Here is a 17,801-nt window from a genome sequence, read left to right as displayed (position 1 = left end):
AATTCGCATATATTCTATTTTACTAATTACGATTACGCATTACTCTACAATTTTGAAAAACGCATTGGCGCCGGTGGGATTCAAACCTAAGATTTCGGGACACTAACTTACTATGCTAACACTGAGCTAATCGTACACTTGTGATATCGTTAATAAAAAGTTCAATTTGAAGTAAAGCTGATTTGAACAGAAAAAAACTTACGTGTTGAGTATCGCGCAAACATTCTCACTAGCCCTTTGATTATTTAGCCTTAAATATTTTTAAAATAAACTATATAAACTATAAAAATAATTGAAACCTGTTTCTGCCCAGACTAATGTAATTAAAAAAACAATTGGAAATAGTACCGAAGCATGAAAAAACATTATTGATGTAAAAAACACGCTTGCAAAAATCAATTTTGCAATTAATTGTTATAAACAAATTACTAAAAATTGACTCTAGAGAAAAACTGATTACTCTAATCGATTTTACGGAAAAAATGACTCGAGAAACATATAACGCTTTTTTAATTGTTATAAACAAGTTAGTTGCAAAATTTATTTTTGCAACGTTTCTTTAGTAATTTTTCCCGTAGAATCGATTAGCGCAATTAGTTCTCTTTTAGAGTAAATTTTTAATAATTTGTTTATATTAATTGGTTGCAAAAATGAGTTTTTAAAAATTCTTTCTACATCAATAATGTTTTTTCATGCTTTGGTCTTATTTCCAATTCCAATTTTTTTGACAATTTTTGTTAACTAGATCATGAACAGGAACGGGTTTTAACTATTTACATATGCGGGCAGATGCAGATAGAAATCTCGACGAATACAATGCGGATAGATACGGATAGAATTCCTGTACGTAATCGCGGACAGGTACAGATAGAAATTGCGGCGTATAGAATGCAAACAGAAACAGACAGAACATATGCATAAAGAAATTGATTGGTTTAATAATTAAGCAAATGCATAAGAAAATGAATCAATCACATTCTTTATGCATATGTTGTTTATGCATGCAATTATGCAAGTTTGTCTGGATAAGCCCTTAATAAATTCATAAAGAGTGACGTCACAATTTAAAAATATGCAAAGCAGCACAGTTTGTTTGATTTCTGCTGCCAGTATGACTTCAGATCCTGTTAGCATGGGGTGCTCGATTTGTGCTAACAATCAGATTGTGTTGTGCAGATTTTTCTTTAATTCTGTTGCCTATCTGACATTAGGTGCTGGGAGCATGACATATTTACGTGGTGCTGTCAGTCTGCTGTCAGATTGTAGCGTAGATCCTGCTCGTTTTTTGCCGCCAATGTGACGTCAGTTCTTGTCAGCACACGATGCTCGATTTTTGCTGCTAGTCTACCGTCAGATTCCAACATAACAAAACTTGATCCTAGGGATATCCTGCGGATGTACGTCAAGAGATTTTTAATATCCTGAGGATGTGCTTAGATAAACTTAAAAGGTCCTAAGGATATCCTATGGATGTCTGAATGTCCGCTATGTAGAGCCCTAGGATATCGTAATTCAGATATTCTCAGGATGTCTTTGCATAATCAAATTTGATCCTGAGGATATCCAATGGATGTCTTAAAATAACTTTTAGGACTTTCTAATTCTATGAATTTTTCCAAAATATTTACATAAATATTATTGCACCACATAATTTTAATGAACAAAACAATATTTTTGTAAAATTTTAAAAAACATTTTTCGCAAAAAAAAAATCTTGGGAATTTTTTTTCGGAAATTCCCAAGCGGTTACCTATCCAAGTTGTGACCGCAATGGACAATGCTTGACTTCTACAACTGCTGCAAACTGGATCTTTCGTGATGATCTGTGAACACTTTATGCTAATACATTTATATAACTGATAGATTAGGTGAATATATATTATTAAAAAGATGAACCGTATAATTAAAGCATATTATTTATATAAATATATATGAAATTATAGTTTTTTTTAGTGATTTTTACAAATGCGAAATAACATCTGAAATAACTTCTGTTATTTGTTTAAATAAGAATGCAACTAGAAATATATGCCAATATAATATAATAATTAAATTAAACATGAAAAAATTATTAAAAAAACATTTAAAAAACATTTAGAAATATTGTTTGCTGTAATTGAGATGTAAATCAAGGTTTTTTCATCCATAGACTTATTTTGTCTATCGATAATATTTATGTTTCTCAATAGTACTGTGTTTAAGATAGAAATTTCGAACTTTCAAATCAAAAAAGCAGAAGCACAAGTTTTAAATAGTTAATATATGCTATTCAAAAACTTAAGTATTTACATATAGCTTAATGGAATAGTCCCATAAATGAAAAAAATCATAGGGGTTATCAAAATCATACGCGTTTGACGTGTTTATAATCCAGATGGCAAACTTTGTAGGAACGTCCTAAGGACGTCCATGAGATGTTGAACGCTTTAAACCTATCCTATTCCTATGTCCCTGGACATTCAGAACGGATTCAGGATCGTCCTGAGAACGTTTTGTGCTGTTAGGATTTGTATATTATTAGTAACAAAAAATTTTTTTTCTCAGATCAAAATAAGATATACTAAAGACTTTAATGGCAATTACAAATGTTCTAAGGACATCCTATGGATGATTTTACATTTTGGATCAGAATAGAATTAATCCGATCAAAATAGGATATCCTAAGGAGATTCATTGCTATGTGAGTTGTGTTGCGCAGGTTATACTTGATTTCTACCGCTAATTTGACAACAGTCCTGTCAACACTATTTGCTTGATTTCTGCTAGAATTAAATGCCAACAGTTTCTGTCCTATTTCTGATAGCAGTTTGCTGACACCGCAGATGTTGCAGAGTCTGTGTGAAATCTATTGCCTTTCGAGCAACAGAAATTGATAGCAGACTCTCCGAATAATCTGTTTGTTCACGTTTGGCTGGCGGGGCATATACAGGGTGTCCGGGAACTAGGGAACCTACTGCTTTGAGAATATAAAGGAGATGGAAAGGGACAAAAAAGTCTTATACCATTTTGCGATATTTGCTATAATTATTGATTTCTTCTCCTCTATATTCTCAAAGTGGTAGGTTTCCTAGTTCCGCTATATATACCCAGTCAATAAAATGTTAGTACTGTGTCGGCAGGCTGGCGGCAGATTCGATCAAGACGTGTTGGCAGACTGAACTCAACTGATCTCAAATTCTGCTTACGTTCTGTTGACAGAATCTGTTGATATTCTATGTAAGTGAAATGACAGCAGCAGGCGAGCACCCCATACTGACAAGATATCTGCTGTCACGCTGGCAGCAGAAATCAAGCATTTTTATTAAAAAATTTTTATTATAAAATAATTTTTTTTCAGTTTTCTTGCAGATTTTATTCTTATTTTTATTATGAGTTAAACTAATTTTGCATATATTCTATTTTACTAATTAAAATTACGTATTATTTTACAATTTTTGAGAACGCATTGGGAGCCGGCGGGATTTGAACCTAAGATTTCGGGACAATAATCTAATACGCTAACACTGAGCTAATCATACACTTATGATATCGTTAATAAAAAGTTATATTTGAAATAAAGCTGATTTAACGGGAAGAAATTTATCGTGTTGAATATCGCGCAAACATTCTCAGAAGCCCTTTAATTATTTAGCTTTAAATATTTTTAAAATAAACTATATAAATTGTATAAACTGTATAAATTATATAAATAATTAAAACCTGTTCCTGCCCAAAGTAATATAGTAAAAAAAAACAACAATTGGAAATAGTACTAGAGCATAAAAAAAAAACATTGGCGTAAAAAGTACGCTTGCAAAAATCAATTGTACAACTAATTGTTATAAACACATTACTAAAAATTGATTGTAGAGGAAAACTGATTACTCCAACCAATTTTACGGGAAAAATGAATCAAGAAACATACATAACGCTTTCTTAATTGTTATAAACAAATTAGTTGCAAAATTTATTTTTGCAACGTTTCTTTAGTAATTTTTCCTGTAGAATTGATTGGCGCAATCAGTTCTCTTTTAGAGTAAATTTTGAATAATTTGTTTATACCAATTGATTGCAAAATTGAGTTTTGAAAAGTTGTTTTTATGTCAATAATTTTTTTTGTGCTTTGGTCTTATTTCCAATTCCAATTTTTTTGACTATTTTTGTTAGTCAGGCCATGGCCAAGAATGGGTTTTAATTATTTATATATGCGGGCAAATGCAGATAGAAATCTGGACACAATACATGCTGATAGATACGGATTCCTGTACGTAATCGCGGACAGGTGCAGATAGAAATTGCAGCGTATAAAATGCAAACAGAAACAGACATATACATAAACAGAACATATACATAAAGAAATTGATTGGTCCAATAATTAAGCAAATGCATAAGAAAATGAATCAATTCACTGCAGGCTTTGTAACCTTACTTTTAGATCGCCCCTCGTATTACTTCTATATATATTTCTTTTTTAAAATTTAATTTTTTTTTTACCTCTAAGCTGTTGAGAATTTCCAAACATTCAAGCAAATTTGAAAGATTTTATTTTTCTAATTTTATAAATTGTTTAAGTGTAATGCAATATAAAAATTTTTTAAAATTTTAAATCAGTTGCATTAAGAATCTAAATACTTTAATACTCTAAATACTCTCAGCGACCACGTTTAGGAATCCTGACATTAGTTGCGAGAAATAATACCCTGAGACACTGAGAATTCTTGCGTGCTATTTGTAAATAAAAAGCTATTTTGATAAAATAACATTGTAAATCATTTTAACTAATTTGTAAAATTGTTCAAAAACTATTTTTTTCCTGACAGTTGTTTATTAACTGCCAAAAAAGTATAGCCTTCGAACAATTTTACAAATTTGTTAACGTGATTTATAGTGTTGTCATATAAATATCTCTTTATTTAAAAATGGCACACAAGAATTGTCAGCGTCTCAGCGTGTCACATCGCATTAAAATTCTATTTAATTATAATTTATGAAATCCTGTAATTTTGAAATAGATTTAACAAGTGTGTGCTGGCGTCACCGCTAGGTGGTCACGTCGCGGTGGATTTTTTCGTAAGTCGAATGCGATCACAGGCGTTATATCTAGGCGCCACCGCGGCTGACTCCCCATCTCATACTTCAGTGAGACTTTTAGAAGCTGCTTATTGTAACTTTGAGATGAATACTCGCTCTCGTTTTTTTTATACGTGATGTGTGTGTGGAACACTGTTCTACATAAAATATAATATTTTTACATGTAAATAACAATTTGTATTGTTATTTAATCTTGTACATAAATTAAATGTTTAATTTAAATTTAATCTTTTTTTAATCCTTTTTAACAAAAAAAATACAAATATTTTATTTGTAAACTAAACGTTTACAAACTTTATTACGTTTACATTAATGTATTTTGTTTTAATAAATTTATCTGGATTCTGATCTTATTTCAATCAATCCTAATACCGTCTTTTCGGTGCAGAAATCCCGATCGATTCGGATTATTTTTTTTTAAATCGGTTTTAATCGCACATTTTTGGTATATTATATTTTTTAATAAAATATATTTTTAATTAAATGTTTTAACTTCTGGCATGATTTTTTCCATCTTTCCAGTCCATTAAACGATGGAATCGATGTCAAATTGACATCAATTTGACGTCGAAATCATTTCGATATTAATTTGATATAGGTCATTTCTCATTGAGTTATAGTACTGAAAGGATGTTAATCATTTATTAAATATTTTATACAGATTGATATTGGCATCCAAATGGCATTAAAGTTTGAACATTTCAATATCGATGCGACATCAAACTTGATCTCATTTTGACTATCAAAATGACGTCAATTTAACGTCGATCCAATCTATCATTTCTCCCTGTGATGTTCGTAAACGTCATAATTTTTAAACTACTAAATAATAAGAGATAAATAGCTCGTATTTTTGCAAAGCAATCAAGAAAAAGTTAAAATCCAAAAATAAACAAATTAAGTTGTAATTGTTAACGATAAAATTTATTTGTTTAATTATATAATATGTGAATTAATACATAAGACATCGTTTGTGACTCACGTTAACGAACCAATCGAGCATATGTCATCTCATTTCTTGTGATCACAATAAATACTCATAGAACATCATTACTTCATTGCATTTAAAAATTACGTTGACTATTTTTATTAATTTGAATTCAATCTATTCTCATGGGCACAAGAAGGCAGTCATGTATCCTTTTTTACAAGTTAACCTTTGGTGCCCACGTTGGATTAGTGTGCATCCGAAATGATTTTTAGAAGTTGTAGTATTTGAACACTGTTTGAGCGGTGGTGCTTAGGTTTAAGAGAAAAAAAAATTGTGTACTCTCTCTACAAGTCTATTGATTGACAACCTTAATATACTATTGATCTCCAGGAGTGTCAAAAGTGCGTGCCCGGATAAAATTGACTCAGTGTTGGCAAATCGTGAATAAATTGGGTTTTTTAAAAAGTAGGGATAAGTAATTAGATTATTTATGTTTCGAGTCATGAGTCATTATAAAAAACGATTTAAGTTATTTTTATTGTGTTCATTTTTCACCTTTAATTTTACTTGATTGCTTTCTGTTAAGAATAATTTTGCATGTTAATAAAAAGTTAGCAACATTGATTTTCTGTTAATTCTATTGTTTTTCTGTAGCTTAACAACTCTTTATAACAACAAGTGTTGCTAACATAACATTATGTTTACTCTTATGTTTAACTTATTTAGCAGAATAAAGGTCACTTATAATTTTATTTATTGTATGTTAATTAATTGTCTGGATTATTATTTATCATTTTCTAAACAACTATTCAAAATTCAAAGTATATTGAACCAAAGGGATTAAAATTGACTACTATTAACTATCTCTCAGTTAGATAAATCTATCCGACATGATCCTTTAATATAATGTTAGTACTACGTTATTGTAATAAATATGTTTCTCCACAGATTGCAGCTGAAGTTGCAGCACCATTAGCGAGAACGGAAGAAATTGTGCTTCTTGGCGGAAGCGACGCGACTAGCGGAGAACTTACGCGTCTTGTTGGGCAAGTACCTCCAGCTGTACAAGCGCTGACTGGAGTAGATCTTTCTAAAGTAAGCTCTAAAGTAAAATTTCTTCCTTTTCCCATTAATCTCTTTGTAAAATCAGATATATCAATCAATCGTGGAAAATGATAGGTCAAAACATAGATCTTAAGGTTATCATTATATGTATAACAAGTATTGTGTGCATGTCGAGCTGATGCGTAAAAAATTATTACGTAGGAGTTTAACTTTCGAATTCCCGTTTTTTGATGCTACATGCTAAGTAAGAAAGATTACGTTATAATACATACAAATTTTCTAACATGTAATATTGAAAATTTATTAAAGATATTTTTCAATATTCTATATATTTAAGATTAATTATAAATTGTCAGTATTGGCAATGAATATTTGAACAAAGCATTAGTAAAATTATCACTGCACATGCTTTGATGCTCGATGCTTATCTCTGCTATGGTACCTTTATCCTTGGATATGCCTAAAAATAGCAAACTGAGTTAACTGTTGAGAGAGCAACCGAATATATCTTTTACTTTTTTATTTGAATGAGACTCTGTGTAAACGTGGACGCAGTAAGCGCAATGTTTAGTGAAGCATATAATATTACTATTTCTTCTACAATGTACACATCTGCAATATACACCACAGTTGACATCATATTGCCATTTTTATTATTTAATTAATCCTTTACGAAAAAATAGGCGTTGACGGTCCAAAATGACACTCAACTTAAGTGTTAACTTCCAAATAAACCTTCAACTTCAGAGTTAACACTCAATTCGAGTGTCATTTTGGACCGTCAACGCCTATTTTTTTGTAAGAGATATGAATTTTACATATGCAGATTAACAATGTAATGTGTTAATAATTGTAAAATTCAATAAATTATAATTTATAAGTTCTAACCACACGCGCGACATAATGAATGAAATTGTTAACCATTCTAACATGTCACATTTTGAGCATGCATTTCGTAAAGTGAAGAAAACTGTACAACTATAGTTTTAAAGGCTCGGGGAAAAACACATTTTTTTTCAATTTTTTCACGGATTTTTTCGATTTTTCTCCAGAAAAATTTATTAGAAAAATTTAAAAAGTATTGTACTATGATGGTACTTCATCAGTATCAAAGTTATTGGTTTTACAATGATTTCTTACTATGATTTCGTAACTCTAGTTTGCCATACTTATTTTTGAGTTCGTAGTTTGCTATACTCCGATCTGTGAGACAACTCAATTTTTCGTCTTAACACTTTTATTCTAATTAATATTTTAAAGCTTATATTGTAAAACTTAAAAAAATATATAGTCTAAATACCATGTCCATACGATAATAACAGATCAAGAGAATGATTTGAAATAATTAAATTTGAAACAATGTACAGGAAAAAGTAAACTATGAAACGAGATAACCTTTAGGTGTTCACTGGATCAGGATATGGCGAACTAAAGTTAAAAGTTTGTGTTAGAAAATTTCTTTTATTAAAGAAATACGTCGGATGACTTTGCTAAGGAACGGTGAATATTTCTTTTATCTGATAGTGACTCGAGACAATTTTGTGTTCACGAAAGCTTACATTTATTCTGTAAGGTAACAACATAAATGAGCAATACAAAATTGATTCCACCGATTCTTCTAACGAGAGCGGTGTGACCGTGACTCTTCTAACATTAAAATATTCAGTGCACACGATGTGTTACTGCTTAATCGAGTCGCGAGTATTTAATACAAAATTGTTTCAGAAAACATGCGAGACAATTATTCTTCTTATTGCTTGCCCTCTCTCTCTCTGTCTGCCGCTCCGCTCGCTCGCTCCGTCTCGCTCGCACACAACGTCGATCGCTTACACACAGCTTTTCTCGCTCGCACGCCTTTGGTCGACCACACACAGGGAACGTTCCCGAGAGAAAGAGGCCAAGGGATCTTGCAGCGGAAACATCTCCCACCAATACAAGATGGATGCGCCATCTCATCGATCCGTACGGCTTGCTCAAGCAAGCCCGCGTAATTCTAACAATGTATAGTTTTATTAACTCAAGCAGAATTATATCTTTCAACACACCCTCTTAATTCTGCTTGTTCTACTGCACAATATCCTTCTTGTACTTATCAAACTTTTGCTTATTTAAAGGTTGGTGAGAGAGTCCTATCTGTTCGTCTGTAGGACAGTATTCCAATTTTATGATTTTTTGTTTCACTAGGTCATGCACAAATTGATACTTTACATCAATGTGTTTAGATCGTCTGTTGATCACCCCATTAGTGATCAACATCATCGCGTTTGGTTATCAATATTCCGTTCTATTTTCATTCTTTTATCTAACAGTTCTTCAAACAGAGTTTTCAAATACACGAGTTTCTTGCAGTATTCTGCTGCCGCCTCAGCTTCTGTGCTGAACTGGGCTATTATGGACTGCTTTCTCGAGCACTACGTTATGGCTCCACCCGCATAGAAGATAATGTAGCCCGTTGCTGCGTCTGATTTCGATATCACCCGCGAAGTTCGCATCACAGTATGCTTTTAGTATATCATCTGGTCTATCATTTCCATACGTCAATCCTTGTTCTGAATTACCATTGAGGTACTTCATAATGCGTTTTACATCATTTACATTTTCTTGCGAATGATTTTCTATGTACCGATTGCTGTAATTCACTGCGTAGGTGATGTCGGGTCTCGTTCTGGACGATACGTATAACATGCTTCCGATCACCTCTCTATAGGGAAATATTTTGTTCCTCGGTGCCGTTTTACTTTCTTCCCCTTTCAGCATCGGTACCGTCACTGGTTTCGCATTTTTCATCCCGTAGTCTTCTAGGATCTTCTCAATGTATTTCTTTTGCGTAAGTTTGATTTTCTTGTCTTCTCTCGTTATTTCCAGTCCAACGAACGCTCTTGGATTTTCTGTGGCCGTCATCTTGAATTCGGTGCCGAGTTCTTCAACTATCTATGCTAGCTCTGTTGGATTGCTTTCTATCAGAATTTCATCATCTACGCAGATTCCCAATATGGAATCACTGTTTTTTCTTTTGAAGAGGTATTGTTCACTCTCAAGTGGCTTAAAGTTGTTTTGTTTTAGGAAGTCTGTAAACTTCGTGTTCCAACTCAAAGGAGCCTGTTTTAATCCATACAGGGCCTTTTTCAATTTACACAACTTGTTCTTCATTTTATATCCATCTGGCGGGTACATGTAGACTCTTCCAGAACTCCATATAAAAAGGCAGTCTTTACATCAAACGTCACTATCGAGTAACTTTTCGCCGCAGCAATGGCAAAGAGACTCCGGAGTGCAGCCATGCTTATTACCGGACTGTACGTCTCTTCATAGTTCACTCCATATTTTTGTTCGCACCCTTTAACTACCAATCTCGCCTTGTGTGTGCCTGTTTTGACCTTGAACACTCATTTGCTTTTCAGCGGCTTCTGTGACTCAGCTCGTTTCGAGTCCACAATTTCTCATGTCTCGTTTTCTTTCAACAATCGTTTCTCCTCTTTTATTGCTTGGATCCAGTTCTTCCTATCTGGTCCTGTTATTGCCTCCGTGTACGTCAGCATGACGTAGTCGCGATACCAATCAGGTTGCTTCCTGCTCCTTTCAGATTTTCTTCTACTTGGCGTGTCTGCTTCCTCTTCTTCATCTTCCTCTTGTTCTTTCACCGATAGTTCTTCTCATATTTGATCGTCTATCTGGTTATCTTGTTTTATAGTTTCTTCAATTTTGTCTAGTCTTATATTGACTGTTTGATCAGTTTTTGCTTCATGTGTCTTAAATTTCACATCTCTTGATATTGTTATCTTCCTTTTTGTTGATGCGTTGAACTCCACAATCGATATCCTGTGGTGCGTATCCGACAAATATATACCTGTCGCTCCTTTTATCTAATTTTTTCAGTCGACCAAGTACTTTAGCATACGCTTCTGCGCCAAATACTTGAAGTGACCTTAAATTTGGTTTCTTTTTTTCCCACATTTCGTACGGAGTGGTCTTCAATGTTTCAGTCGGCATTTTATTCAGTAAGTAGGTTGAGATATAGGACTCCCTCGCCCCCCCACATTTCTTTATTCAAACTTGAGTCGAACAGCAATGCCCTTGCTTTGTCCATCAGCATTCTGTTTAACCTCTCAGCCCTGCCATTCAGCTGAGGCGTATATGGTACAGTATTGTCGATCTGTATTCCCCATTCTCTGCACCATGTTAGCACGTTATCATTTATGTACTTTCTTCCATTATCACAGTGCAGCTTAGACACTTTTAGGTTCCAGTGTGCTTCTGCCCTCAATGTATACTCTTTTTTGATAGTTTGTGGCACTTCGGATTTATTCTTCACCAGGTAGACCATCACATAGTGTGTATAATCATCCAAGAATGTTACACAGTAGCGTTTTTCGTTTCATGTATCGGGATCAATGGGATCGCACAGGTCAGTATGCACTATCTGCAGTGGTTTTGTCGCTCTCGCCCTGATTTTTCCGTTTTTTGTTCTCGCTTGCTTCGCTTCTTGACACGTTGCACAGACTTCTGTGGGCTTCTCTAAGTCAGCTTACGAAATATCTTCTCACTCAGCATCGTGAGTTTCCTGAGGTTGTTCTGTGTGATCTGTCCTAGTTTCCTGTGCCAGCTCGTTATATTTTCTTTTTTGTTCTCTGCTAGATACTTTTGTACTTGTCCACTGGTTTTAATTTTATCTGAAACAAGCCATTCTTTATTTTTGAGCCCTTCAAGACAACGTTATCAGAGTGTTTTGCTATGACTTTAGTTTTCGTGAAAATTACTTCACCACTGCTTTCGGTTATGGCATTCACGGATAATAAATTTGTACTGAGTTCAGGTACGTACACTATCTCTCTCAGTCGGCACTCATCAAACTCGATGCTGCCTAGCTCTCTTGCCTCCATGGACTTATTCAACTTGGCTACTCCGATTGCTCCATCAATCTTCTTCATGTCTTTGAAATATCCTGCATTGTTGGTCATATTAGAGGTACTCCCTGAATCCAGTATCCATGTATCGAGTTGATTTATTTCCGTCGCCAGGAACGCTATTTTATCAGTGTCTTTTTTCTTGTTCTTGTAAAAACAATCCTTTTCCTTATGATTTGTTTTCTTGCAAATGCCGCATTTCTCGTTATTTTTATTTTTGGAACAAAATATCTTTGGCTATGTGTCCTTGCCTGTTACATTTGAAACATTTCGTCTGTCCACTATACTTGGCGTTTGATTTCGTTTTACATGATTTTGCCACATGACCGGTCTTCTTACATTTAAAACATTTTTGCTGTGTTGCTTTGAATGCCATAGTGTTGTTTTCACTTCTTTAAAGCGATTTCTATTTTCTTCCGCGATTAATCTAGCAGTGAGATTCTCTAACGTTTTCTCTGTTTCTTCAGACGATTCCCACGCGCTTGCGAAATGTTTTATCTGCTCAGACAAGATGGATAAAATTTTTAAAATCAACATACTATTGTTTATCTTTTTATCTAATGCATTCAATCTATACACTATATTTCGCAACTTACTAATATAGGTAGAAATATCCGTTTTCTTATCATACACCGTGGAGTAAAACGTTTGCATCAAGTTACAGATCAATTGTTCCGACTCTCTTTTATAAATGTTTGCGATTTTTGTCCACATTTCGTGTGACGTTGTGCAATGCATTAAGTATGTGAAGAAGCGGTTGTTTATCAATTGTCGTAACAATGTATTTTTGCGCGTGTGCATTTTTCTTTTTCCACGCCGCGTTCTTTCTGGCTTCGGGAGTTTCTCAGTGACTATTTCGTATAAATCGTGTGCGCGTATGCTTAGCTGAAATTTCCACATCTGGAAATTCTCATTATTTGTTAATTTTTCAATGTTAGCAAAGTCTTCCGCGAGCCACCGTGCCATTTTAATTTCTGATTTAACGTAGTTTTTTTATTTACTCAGTATTCTGAAATTCTTTGTTCGGTACCGCGTGTTTATTGACCTCGCCTTCGAGTTTCGCCTTTCCGCCCATAGCTCTGTACACACGCTCTGTACACATGCCCACAATGCTGATATTTTTCGGTTCAACGGCAATTTACTTATTTGCGTTTCTCGACTTTCGCGCTCAAATTTTCATCAGAATTACAACGCGCCTTTAACGAGCTAATTTTGTCACGGTCTTAATCCTTTCTTTCTTGCGTTTCTTACTCTCTTGTATTTCTTAATTATTTAATATATTGAGCCAGCCTCGTGTCGGATTGAGCCCATAACTTGTTAGAAAATTTCTTTTATTAAAGAAATATATAAATAGGATGATTTTGCTAAGGAACGGTGAATATTTCTTTTATCTGGTAGTGACTTGAGGCAATTTTGTGTTCACAAAAACTTACATTTATTCTAAGGTAACAACATAAATGAGCAATACAAAATTGATTCCACTGTCTTCTAACGAAAGCGGTGTGACCGTGACTCTTCTAACATTAAAATATTTAGTGCATACGATGTGTTACTGCTTAATCGAGTCACGAGTATTTAATACAAAATTGTTGCAGAAAACATGCGAGACAATTATTCTACTTATCGCTTGCCCTCTCTCTCTCTGTCTGCCGCTCCGCTCGCTTGTTTCGTCTCGCTCGCATACAACGTCGCTCGCTCGCATACAGCTTTGCTCGCTCGCACGCCTTTGGTCGACCACACGCAGTGTTCCCGAACGTTCTCGAACGTTCTCGAACGTTCCCGAGAGAAAGAGGCCAAGGGATCTTGCAGCGGGAACATCTCCCATCAATACAAGATCGATGCGCCATCTCATCGATCTGTACGGCTTGCTCAAGCTAGTCCGCGTAATTCTAACAATGTATAGTTTTATTAACTCAAGCAGAATTATATCTTTCAACAGTTTGTGCTAATAAGAAATAACTAGAAAATGGTACTTTTATAAAGTCAGACTAATGTTAGTTTTTGTTTTTACGTTTCTGTCCTTAAAGTTTTTTTTCTATTTATGATAATGTAATAAAAAGGAAACAGAAAGCAAACAATGAAAATAAATAAAATTGGAATTAATGTATTTTTTAAATAAAATAAAACGTATATTACTTGATAATTACTAATATTCAAAATTTTTCACAAAATAATTAACATAAATATTAACTTAAATTAGTCTTTAAACTAGTTAGAATTACATTCATTCTTACAACAGTTTCTTTAATAGTTAATTAATAATTATTAAACTTTAAGTATTGTAATATTCAAATATAAACATAAAAATTAGCTCACAATAAGTATTAATTTCAGCGCTTATACGAGTCTCATTTGATTTCTTAGTTTAATACCATAAAAATTAAATAGCATGTCATTTACAAAAACTTTTTAAAAAACAGCAACTTTTTAAAAAACAGCAATTTTTCAGAAAAAACCCGAAATTTTTCTGGTTTTTTAAATTTTAAAAAAGCGGTTGTACAACATATCCATTAAAATATGTATGTACAACATATCTATTTTTTCTCTCTTTTTCTTTCTCTCTCTCTCTTGATCTAAAGGGGAAAAATGTGTAAGATCTATGGAAATAACATCTATAAAGCATTATTGTCATTTAGTTGATATTAATAATTATTTCAATCACTTCTTAATTAATTGAAAAGTTTGTTTTTATTGTGTTGTAATGTATTTTTTGTAAATATTTAGGATGTTTCAAAAATAGAAATCAATCACTTCGGAGATGATTGAGAATCTAAAAACAAGAAAAAAGTTAATATAAACATAAGTCCGGAAATGCATTGTTTTCGATTTACCGCTATTTTTATGTTTTAATTTAAAATTGCTTTATTTTCAAATTTTGTCAAAATTTGTGAAAGAAAAGTTTTATAACATAGTTAAAATGAATTATTCAAATAAAGATTGATATGAACCAAAGAGCCGTGACAGTTGTTAGTGTCGACTGTGTAATAGTAAATACATTACTTCAATTTCTAGTTGTTAATGTAGGCTTAACAAAGACTATATTAAACAAAACATTAACAAAAACATACTTTTTGATGTTTTACTAACGATCTTCATCAGTGTACAAATTGGATAATATAATAATTACAATTCTGCTCGAAGTCCAAATTTTTCTTGTAGCTTGCGTTTCTCATCTTCTTAGACAAAAAGTCTTTTATTTTGCAGTATTTTCCTTAGGGCATCTTGTATAGCAAGACGTACTTAGCTGATCGGGTTATTGTATATCATATAAAACAAGTGGTAGTCAAATATCATAAAATATTATAAAATAATAAGATAAAATAATAAATGAAAAATAAGAGAAATGTAAAATAAAAATTAATAAATAATAAAATGTAAGATAATTAAATAAATTAAAATTTAGAGCAATATGTAAAATAAAAATAAAAAGATGTTAATAATCCTCGATGATTGAGATTCAATTGTTAAAAGTATAGATTCAAGTACCTGCAACACTGTTCTAAGTATATCTCATTAAAGTGAATTAGAAATTGAGGGCTGCTTTAGCACTACCGAGGATGCACTATGTGGAGATACATTCCGCTAAACTACTGTTGAAAGCGGCAATGGAATCAATCAAGGCCTGTTGCGGCTTTCGCGGTATCACCGCTGTATCTCGCTAGATCCCAGAGAGTATCTCGCGACCCATTAATACCACTGTTACCTCTTTCGTTCTCTCGCAGATTTCTCAGGAGATTTCTAATATTTGTCACCTCGACGGCTCACTCTTTTCTCGTCCGCGCACCGACATCCCTTTAATTTCGGACAGCCGGTCTCAGCTAGCCTCATTTGGATCTTGTCTTAGCATTCTTGCCTCACTCTGGTCAGATCTTTTCCCGATTGAGCAATCGCGAGGATCTCGATCTCAAATAGCTTTCTCTATCGAATCCGCATGTGGTGGCATCCTTCGAAATCCTTGCTCCTTTATAGCTACATTCCTAGCACGGGTGAACTCGCCGAGAGGCGTCACCGTGTTTACAGATAAAATATTTTTGCGATTAAATATAAATCTCGTACCGATTGCAATCCTACTCGAAGTTTCCCTCGCTATTGAAAAGACTCGGTCCGGCTTTAGGCGCAAATCCGTGCTTTGTGGCGGCACTCCAAAGCACCGAAGTTGCCACATTATTATATACAGGATGTTTGATAAACCTACTTATGCTATTTTGTAGATTAATAGAGCAGGTCAAACTGAAAAGAAAAGTCCTATACCATTTTTCAAAATTTGCAATAGTTATCGAGATAAAAATTAATAAAGTCGGCAAATGAGCACGTACTTTCTCTACCTACCTACCGCTCGCAGGGATCGCACGTCGATCGTCAAACCAGTGGCAGCCGCGGCAAGCGGGCGCAGTGAGAAGGGAGAAGCAGTAATGGTTGTCTTACTTTATTTATTTTTGTCTCGATACTTATTGCAAATTTTGAAAAATGGTAAAAGACTTTTCTTCTCAGTTTGACCTGCTTTATCAACCCACGAGAGCATAAATACAATAGATTTTATCAAACACCTTCTATATACATATACAGGATGTATAAAATGTCCCAGACCTCTTGATTATTTTGAAACCTAAGCAATTTTGAAAAACATTTCAGATAAAAGTTAAATAAGTCACAAAAGTTAAGTAAGTCATAAAAGATAGTCTATTTACTGATGATACCAGTTTAACCTTGGGGGAAGTCGCCAAAGTCAGGTCAAGATCAAATGGATTTTTTTTTTAATGGAATATCTTATTTCTGATTTCAGAATCTAATATTTGACGTTAAGAGCTTTTTAAAACATTATAACAAAGTTTATTTTCCTTAAGTACTTTCAGAATTATGAGATTTGAAAGTTAGACCGTTGCACAGTGGTCGAAACGGAGAATACTCTGTTCAAAATAGTCCACAGGTCGTATTGCATGTATCGCAATCACTGCTTAATCTTATAGTGTAGGTTTAGAATAAACAGAACCTTTTACTTGATATACAAAGAAATATGTAGAGTTCTTTATTGTACAGTGTACTTACGAGAAATATACCTTATAAAAGTGGTGGCTTGACAAAAATAATTAGAGAACCTCGAGACACGCGGAAGGCGCGAACGGAAGCGAGAACAACAGATTGAGATGAGTATATAAGTATGTAGATAGCGGCGCTCACTCATGAAACGGTAAAAACAGAGCCCTTTATGTAAACTAGTAACGGAAAGATAACTAAATGCTATTGCAACACTTCCACTATTTAGTTATATTTAAAGTGACAATTTTTCCTTAAGAAAATTAAAGTGACCCTTAGCTAATTCTTTGGTCAAAATATCGGCTAACTGTAACTCGGTGGGTACGTATTCCATTTTAATTCTACCGCTTTGAACTTCTTCTTTAACAAAATGCCATTTATTGTCTATATGTTTGGTGCGACGATGAAATTGAGTGCTATTACTGTATCTAATTGCGCCTTGATTGTCACATAACAAAACTAACAACTCTTTACCATTATTGAGAGAAACAAATAGTCATCACAACCAAATTAATTCTTGTACTGCAGTTGCGGCTGCAATGTATTCACTTTCTAGCGTTGAAAGTGCATTCACGTCTTGTTTCCTGGATGCCCATGCTACTGGTCCACCGCATATTAGCATGATATAGGCTGTTGTTGATTTGCGATCATCCTGATCGCCAATCCACTCCGCATCGGAGTATCCTATTAGAAAGACTTCCTTTTCTTCAGATCCGTTATAAATGATTCCTTGTTCGATTGTTCCTTTTAGATATCGAAAGATCTGTTTAGCTGCCTTTTAGTGTTGAAGACCCGGA

General features: G+C 33.7%; 1 protein-coding gene across 1 annotated transcript in view; it reads left to right on the top strand.

The window, feature by feature from the left end:
- LOC105194942 (flotillin-2) overlaps window positions 1-17,801 on the top strand; it is a 272,683-nt gene that overhangs the window by 227,875 nt on the left and 27,007 nt on the right. Inside the window, exon 7 of the mRNA XM_039449365.1 lies at window positions 6,950-7,096. Coding sequence (XP_039305299.1) covers window positions 6,950-7,096 — 147 coding nt within the window. The remainder of the gene's footprint in view (window positions 1-6,949; window positions 7,097-17,801) is intronic.

This window comes from Solenopsis invicta, chromosome 5 (assembly GCF_016802725.1).
Source record: "Solenopsis invicta isolate M01_SB chromosome 5, UNIL_Sinv_3.0, whole genome shotgun sequence".
NCBI lineage: Eukaryota > Metazoa > Arthropoda > Insecta > Hymenoptera > Formicidae > Solenopsis > Solenopsis invicta.
Note: the sequence above shows the minus strand (reverse complement) of the source record. Positions and strands in the feature narration are given on the sequence as shown.